Raw genomic sequence first — 9,082 nt, forward strand, 5'->3', positions numbered from 1 at the left:
TCAGTATGACGAATTATATCACAAGTGTGTGTGCTTGCGTGCATGTTGTTCTTCAAGAGTTACTGAGGTAAATTCCCTTGAATTTCAATGTCAACATAAACTTGTACAGGGCTATAATGTTGCCAATACGATAATGACTCGGTAGTCAACATCAAAATGTGGTCAATCTGAATATGCTGAACTAGCATATGAGAAAGTTTCTAAAATCCTAAAGTGACTTAACCATCCTTTCAATGATTTTAATCACTCATTTAACCATGCTTTCAATGATTTTAATAATTCTCATTTGTCATCTGGCTTTGGTGGGTTTGTGAGACTCACATGAAATTTGAGAGAATGAAATCAGTGATGGAATTTGCGGTACTCATTTGCATATCATAGTTAGGACCAGAGGATTAGGTTGTGCCTTAGGTCACGTTATTGGCAGAGGTGTGGGCCGAGGAGATCGTGATGATTCTGATGATGCTCCACAGCGTCGAAGGCCTACCGCATCCGCACGGAGGCAGCGAGTCCCTATGACTGTGACGCACGATGAGCCAGTGGTCCCTGCGTCAGATGTAGAAGCTGACGTATTTCCGGATGACCCGATGGCACCAGATGATGTAGAGGACACTGGGGCAGACATTCCTGCAGACACAGGCACGCAGGCTGCTGAGGATGAGCATGAGGGATTTTCGGGTCGTCCGAGCGACCCATCCGTTCTTACCTAGTATGCGGATCACGTTGCTTGTAGCGTATGGACGAGAGAGGTATTTATAATATTTATTTTTAGTTACTTGTTAATTATACTTTATGATTGAAATTAGTTTTCCTTTAAATGATGATTTTCACAAATTTTGCGTTCCTTTATACTTCAATTCAGGAGCGTCCTGAGTTGAAGTTATCCTCTCACAGGAGGAAGGTCCATAGTTTAGGCAGGCCTGTCCCTGCGATTAAAGGACTAGTTGCTGGGACAAGACTAAGTCCTCTGATCGCGTGTTCAGTAGACACTGGCGATCGGGGACTATTGTCCTCGTTTGTCGAGCAGTGGCACCGGGAGACGTCTAGTTTCCATCTCCCTATGGGAGAGCTCACGAGCACGCTGGACGACGTCTCCTCGATTCTACATCTGCCCGTGGTTGGTGACTTGCACGTCTTTCAGCCCTTGCACGTGGATGATGCGGTTCAGATGCTGGTGGACTTATTGATGGTCTCTGCAGAGACTGCCAGGGCTAAGACAGGGCAGTGTCATGGACCGTACGTATGCCTGTAATGGGTACGTGATATATATGAGCGTCGATGCCAGGCAGGTCATTGGACAGCTGCGGCTCGCGCATATCTCCTTCATCTTCTGGGTTGCACTCTGTTTGCTAACAAGAGTGCAACAAATGTGCATGTTATGTATTTGGAGGTCCTTCGTGACCTCAGTCAGACCGGGAGGTATGCTTGGGGAGTGACTACTTTGGTGCATATGTACGACCAGCTGAACGATGCCTCTATCAGCAGCAGTCGACAACTTGACGGTTACATCACACTGCTGCAGGTAACAAACATGTTTTTCATTCGTTGAGGTTCAACAATGTTCAACTTTAAATTTTGTTAGACTTTCATTATTAATGTTTATCATTTTGATGTTACCTCTGTAGTGCTGGATTTACGAGCACTCTCCCTCAGTCGCGGAGTCCACTGCTGATCAGGACTACGACGAGGATTCCCCGCGTGCATGTAGGTATTGCAACGAAGAAGACCGTGAAGAGCATACGTATAGTGTCGTACAGGGAGCGCCTGGATCGACTCCGGATTCCGGATGTCTGTTGGATCCTATATGGGGAGCACTGACCGGTCCGGGACTTGCATTTGATTTCATGCTATTCTGGTCTCCTGCCCTGGGGTCCTGTTGTTGTTTATTACCGACCAGAGAGGGTCGTGCGGTAGTTTGGATACACACAGACCATTCCTGCTCCGCCTGTCGATTCATGGGTGTCATATGATGATATACACGACAGGTGGATGCACTACTCGGATCATATCGTTCCAGCAGGTGAGGTGTGCGCTGTGCCAGGTCAGTGTGCTAGTGACTACATGGACTGGTTCTTCTGCATCTCGCATCCTTTCATGACACCAGGCCACGCATCAGATCCTCTGCAGCCCCGAGTCGTCCCTCAGCCCCCACAGACAAATATCCCTCATGTGCCGGAGCCAGGAGCACCATCGACATCTGCGAGGCCCGCTGTGGAGGAGCCTAGACATGCAGTGGTAAGTAATACTAATAATTTATGTCATTTACATTAATATTTTTATAATAATTTGTGTAATCTGTTTGTTTTGTATTTAACAGGAAGTTTGCCATTGGATTGCTGAGAGGTTGGAGCGCCATCTGAGCCTAGGGGTGGTCACGCCAGGCTCATCGACACATGAGGTGATCGAAGAATGCCTCAGGATGGCCAGGAGTGTGACACAGGACCAACTAGCATATATTAGGTTTCGACGCAGGCGGCACACGGATTAGGTGTAGTTTATTTACATATTTTATATTCATATTCGATGTATGTACAAATATTGTACATGAACCCATTTCATTAGTAATGTTGGTTTTATTTATTTCTAGTAGTAATGTTAGTTTTATTTATTTCCATTGATTGTGTATTCCCTTTGTCTAAAAACCTAGAATCGTATCTCATATTTTACATTTGTGTCTATATACACGCGTGTTATTAAAATGGTTTAGTTAACTTAGTTATAGTATATGTAAATTATTATAAATGGTGTAGTTAACTTAGTTTACCAACTAATAATCCCAAGCATTTTTTTTGCGCAATTAGTTATTTACATTTGGCCTTCACATTCTTGTTTATGTGAAAGCTGCACAACAAATTTGTGAATTCAGGGAATACATCTTTCACTGCATTCATCAATGCTTGATCTCTGTCAGTGACAATAACTCCAGGGAGGACATCACGCTTTAAAAAAAGGCCTCAGAACCATTGTAAAGCCCAGACCAAATTATTAACGCGTTCACCCTTCACATATGCAAAACCAGTAGAGAATGACATCCCAGTCGGTGTCACCCCAACAAAATCGAGCAGTGGGAGTCTGTACCGGTTTGTTTTGTAGGTGCTGTCTATCAAAAATAACAAATTACATGCGTTGACTAACTTCACTGAATTAGGGTGACACCAAAAGATATCATGAACCACGTCTTCATCCTTTATTCTGTGCCAATGAATATATTGATCACGGTCAAGAAGGTTCATCAGATGTTGCATTTCAAGATCGCTTCCTCTTATGGAAGAACGGAATGCACTTCTTGCATTGTATACCTGTTTAATGGTCGTAAAGTTATTGGCATTGTGTTCCTTCAGAGTTAGCAGAATGTTTCTTGGCTTCACCATGGACTTCTTCATATCAGCAATAAGTGTTTTTTCAGCTTTAGTCAATCGCCCCGCATATGGATGTCCAACTAATGACTTGGCCAATTCATGATTATGCACTCCACAAATCAACTTCACCATCCAGCCTTCTCCTCCAACCATTGGCTTGCAACGAAGCTTGAAGGGACACCCACATTTCCTAGTCCCAGTGTCTCTTCTGATAAATTCTTTTTTCCTACACCTATACTTGCCACTCCTTTCACAGCCAATTAACACAAACGTAGTCCTTCCTCTACTACCTGTGTTTGTGTCCGACCTTAAAATCATCACTACAAATCCATTTTCATGAGCCACAGATCAAGCCCACCGCAAAACATCCTCTCGACACTCAAACACCTACAAATAAATCCACATAATTTAAGTTTTCTACCAGTATTCATTTTATTAAATCTGTGACAGACATTAACATTATAACCTGAGAAGTGTTGAATGCATCCGAACAATCAACATGTGGTTCATTCGCACCACATGCTTCTGCATTTTCATAATCCATATCCACTCGTCCAAACATTATTTCATACATCCACTCATCTTTGTCCATCTAACCAAATCAAACAAAAAATGGCCATACAAAAAAATTAGTAATTTAAAAGAAAAAAGGGAAACTAAATTCAAAAAATAGCAAATGCCAAAAATAAGTCTCTTACGGATCAACTTGATCCGTAAGTTGATCCGTAAGAGACTTACGGATTAGGTTGATCCGTAAGTGATCCGTACGTCCGCGACAAATGAACCAGTGTCTGCGTACCTCGTTTGTCGCCGTCGACCATCGCAACGCACCTTCACCTTCACCGCACCTAACTGTTCACAACGAACCAACGAACCCGAGACAATTCAGCACAAAAACCAAAAAAACAGAGGAAAAAAGTGAACAAAAATGGGGGCTGTGTGCATTTCTGAAAAAAAAAAACTTTTATAAGGAAAAAATAAGTCAGGGGCATTTTTGCCATTTCTAAATTTTGCTGGGTGCACCAGCAAAAATGTTGGGTGCACCTAGCAACACTCTATTTTGTTTTTGGTCGTGACTTTTTGGATCGGACTGATTTTTTGGGTTTTGTTGCTAAGCCAGGTAATTGTTACACACACCTCTCTTGTTTAATAATCTACCTCCTTTTGGTTTTAATTTTTTCAAAAAGACCCTTTTAATATTGCTCTTGCCTGCATTTAGATTCTAAACCAACACCCAATGGCAGAGCTTGAAATAAAAATATGGGGGCCCTAAATAAAATTTAATATTATATTATATATCTAGAAATTAAGTTGTAACATAAATAATGTTTTAATGGCGACAACACACACTCATCAAAACCCTAGCCCCTCATCAACCACACACAAAAACCCTCTCAACCAACCCTACACCAAACACCAACCTGAAACCAAACAATGACCACCCAACACTCAAACCCACCTACCTTACTACTACAACAACCCCTTACCTAAACGTTAACCACCCTACAAACCCTAACCTTGATCGACCCACCCACTCAAACATAAGCCTCCTTGAACCTCATGCTCCCACCGACTCTACCATAACTACTTCTCCCAACCTCAACTCTGATAAATGTTTTTCAATGGTGGGGCCTAGCAGAGGAGCCTATCAAGGATCATTGTTGGATAGGTGATCTCAATAGCTTATGAGGGGGGAGGGGTGAATTAAGTTTTAAAATTTTCACTAACAAACTTTTAACCACCTTCTAAATGATAGGTTCAGAATGTAAAAGAAGAAGCAACAATCAATTTAATAATGTTCTTTAAATATCCAAGACAAAATTGATTGCAATAACATAAATGAGATAAGGGAAGAGATAAATGCAAACTCGATTTATACTGGTTCGGCCACTTCCTGTGCTTACGTCCAGTCCTCAAGCAACCCACTTGAGATTTTCCACTATCTCTGTAAATCCTTTACAGACTTTGAACACACCTTCGGATCCCTCACCCTTGTATTCAAAGATTCTCCAATAGACAACCTGTCTCTTGATTACAATTCTCACAATCCAAGAGACAATCAGTCTCTTGATTACAACTGACTTTCTGAGATGAACAGAAAGATTTCTCTCATTTAGAGTGGATGATACAAATTGAAGTTCCTAGAGGAATTTCTCTCTTTTAGAGATGATACAATTTGAAGTTCCTAGATGAATTCTCAATAGATTTGCAAGTGTTTGCCCAAGAGTTGTTGAGAGAGCATTTAGCAATGAAGTTCTCTTGGAATATCTCTCTCTTACTTTTTGAAGTCAGACACACATATATATAGGTCTTTCGTGCCTTTTCAAAATGGTTTGAAGAGATGTGTCTTTTCAAAAAGTTTTTTCTGAAATTCTTCACTGGTAATCTAATACAACTTTCTGGTAATTGATTACATAGTTATATTTTGAAGGGTCATGACTTTTCAAAGTGTTTTCTGAAGTGTCGTTGCTGGTAATCGATTACAAACATCTGGTAATCGATTACATGATTCAAAATTCAAATTCAAAACCCCTTTTAAAAGTTTATTTTCAAAATTGTCTTATGGTAATCGATTACACTGCTTGGTAATCGATTACCAGAGCCTTGGATGTTGGAAACAATGTGTTTTGAGGCAAAAGCTTGATCAACCAATGAGATTGTTGGAGCCTTATCTTTTTCTTGATCTTGAAGCAATGCTTAACCTTTGAATGTTTGTTGAATTAATCTTGAAAGCAACCTTGTTTCATTATTCTTTGGCATCATCAAAACCATGTATTCATACATTCACATTCTTCCCCTTTATGATGATGACAATCATTATCAAGTAAATTCTCTCTAGCATCATCAAAACTTGAAACATGCATGATTCACATTCTCTCCCTTTTTTATGATGACAATCATTATCAAGAAAAATCTTTTTGACATCATCAAAACCTACATGATTCACATTCTCCCCCTTTGTTGATCATGACAACCATCTGTATGTTAGGAGTAAAAACAAAAGAATATCTATCTGTATAGTTTACTCTCCCTTGATTTTGTAATGATTGCTTATATGAAACAGTTGAAGATTGCATAGATTTCATATATAAAAAGTTGTCTCATAAACCCTTACTATCTTATCTTTTATCTATCTCTCCCCATTTGTCAACATCAAAAACAAATCATGAGTAGAGAGGAGAAAAACATTAAGCAATTTATAATGAATTAAAAGAGTAGAGCATGCCATACCGTTCAAAGTATCATTTCTTGGCCTAAAAGAAAATGTTACCGCTTGTTGGAATATATGAGAATCAAATGATACCAAAAGGCCTTTATCACATAATTGATAAATACTTAATAAACTATGCTTAAGGTCATCAATAATTTTCTATGGAGGTAGAGAGATTCATACCTATTTTTCCAACTCCAACAATTTTACCTTTGTTGTTGTCTCCATAAATCACATGTTCACTATTTTTAGGAGAAACATGAATAAACTTTGATGCATCTCAAGCCATGTGTTTGGAGCAACCGCTATCAATGCACCAACTTTGCTTTAAGGAGTCCATCATTTATATAATCATATTTTGATTTTGGTACCCAAATTTTCTTGGGTCCTTTAAAGTTTGTTTTGACTAAAGATCCTTTTGGAACCCATACCATTTTTCCAATGTTGTGAATGTATGAATACATGATTTTGATGATGCCAAAGAAGAATCAAACAAGGTTGCTTCAAAGGAGAAGCATTGCTGCAAGATTAATACAAGGTTGTTTCAACAAACAAAGCCTTGCTTCAAGATTAACTAAAGATGAAGCCTTTCCTTAAAACAAAGTGTTTCCAAGACATCCAAGGCTCAGGTAATCGATTACCAGAAGACAATTTTGAAAAATAGTTTTTAAAAAGAGTTTTGGATTTGAATTTTGAACCTGTAATTGATTACCAGATGTTTGTAATCGATTACCAGCAACAGAACTCTTGAAATTTAAATTCAAAAGTCATGACCCTTCAAAATATAACTGTGTAGTCGATTATCAGAAACCTGTAATCGATTACCAGTGAAAAATTTCAGAAAAAGCCTTTTTGAAAAGACACATCTCTTCAAACCATTATGAAAAGGCACGAAGGGCCTATATATGTGTGTCTGACTTCAAAAAGTAAGAGAAAGATATTCCTGTGGAAGCAATGACTTCCAAGATTATTTTAATGATGCCAAAGAATCAAGAGTTAAGCAAGTTCCAAAGAATCAGGCTTCAAGAATCAAGTCTCAAAGAATCAAGATTCAAGAACAATTAAGTTTCAAGATTCAAGATTCAAGAGCAATCAAGATCAAGATTCAAGAGAAGTTGATTTCAAGATTCAAGAGAAGAAATCGAGAAGCAACAGTCAAGACTTTACAAGGGAAGTATTTTTTCAAACAATCCAAACATAGCACAATTTTGTTTTACAAAAGAGTTTTCTCAAAAAATTTCTAAGTTACTAGAGTATTTACTCCCTGGTAATCGATTACCAGTGACCAAATTTGATTTCAAAATGTTTTTAACTGATTTGCAACGTTCCAAAATATTTTTCAAATAGTGTAATCGATTACACTATATTGGTAATCGATTACCAGTGTATCTAAATGTTGGAATTCAAATCCAATTGTGAAGAGTCACAACTTTTCATAAAATGCATTGTGTAATCGATTACATGATTATGGTAATCGATTACCAGTGATAACTTTTGAATAAAAGGTCAAAAGTTGTAACTCTTGACATGATTTTCTCAAGGTTATAACTCTTCCAATGGTTTTCTTGACCAAACATGAAGAGTCTATAAAAATAAGACCTTGACTTGCATTCAAAAAGAACTTTTTACAACTCTTTAACAATTTTTGAGAACTTCTAAGAATTCCTTTCTACGAAACCTCTCTTCTTGTTCTTCCTTTGCCAAAAAGCTTTCTAAGTTTTGTTTTTCCAAACCTTGTTTTTCTGCAAGTGAAAATTCTGCAGAAAACAAAAGTGTGTTATCTTTTCTTCTATTCTCTCTTTGCCAAAAGAATAGAAGGACTAACCGCCTAAATTATTTTGTTTCTCTCTTCTCCCGTTGCCAAAAGAATAGAAGGACTAACTGCCTGAATTCTTTTAGAAGGACTAACCGCCTGAATTCTTTTGTGTCTCTCTTCTCCCTTTGCCAAAAGAATAGAAGGACTAATTGCCTGAATTCTTTTGTGTCTCCCTTCTCTCTTTCCAAGAGAATTCAAAGGACTAACCGCTTAAGAATTCTTTTGATTCTTCCCTTCCCCTTAAACAAAAGATTTCAAAGGACTAACCGCCTGAGATATCTTTTGTTTCCCCTTACAAAGATTCAAAGGACTAACCGCCTGAGAATCCTTTGTCCTAACACATTGGAGGGTACATCCTTTGTGGCACAAGTAGAGGGTACATCTACTTGGGTTGTTATACTGAGAACAAGAGAGGGTATATCTCTTGTGGATCAGTTCAAGTGGAGGGTACATCCACTTGATTGTTCAAAGAGAACAAGGGAGGGTACATTCCTTGTGGATCTTTGGCTTGTAAAGGATTTTACAAGGTTGAAAGAAATCTCAAGAACCCTTAGTTGCTTGGGGACTGGATGTAGGCACGGATTGTGGCCGAACTAGTATAAATCTTGTGTTTGTCTTTTTCTTCCCTACACTCTTTAATTTCCGCTGTGTACTTTTAATTTCTGCTTTTACTTTTGGTTAAGTTTATGTTTCTGT

At 38.6% G+C, this 9,082-nt stretch overlaps 1 protein-coding gene across 1 annotated transcript; it reads left to right on the forward strand.

Annotated features, from left to right (window-relative positions):
* Window positions 1-515: 515 nt before the first annotated feature.
* On the forward strand, window positions 516-2,488 carry LOC114401846. Its single transcript, XM_028364430.1, has 6 exons — window positions 516-698; window positions 863-1,189; window positions 1,286-1,522; window positions 1,626-1,870; window positions 1,986-2,235; window positions 2,318-2,488. The coding sequence occupies exons 1-6, from the start codon at window positions 516-518 to the stop codon at window positions 2,486-2,488; spliced, it is 1,413 nt and encodes a 470-aa protein (XP_028220231.1).
* The last annotated feature ends 6,594 nt before the right edge of the window (window positions 2,489-9,082 follow it).

This window comes from Glycine soja, chromosome 20, assembly GCF_004193775.1.
Source record: "Glycine soja cultivar W05 chromosome 20, ASM419377v2, whole genome shotgun sequence".
Classification (NCBI taxonomy): domain Eukaryota; kingdom Viridiplantae; phylum Streptophyta; class Magnoliopsida; order Fabales; family Fabaceae; genus Glycine; species Glycine soja.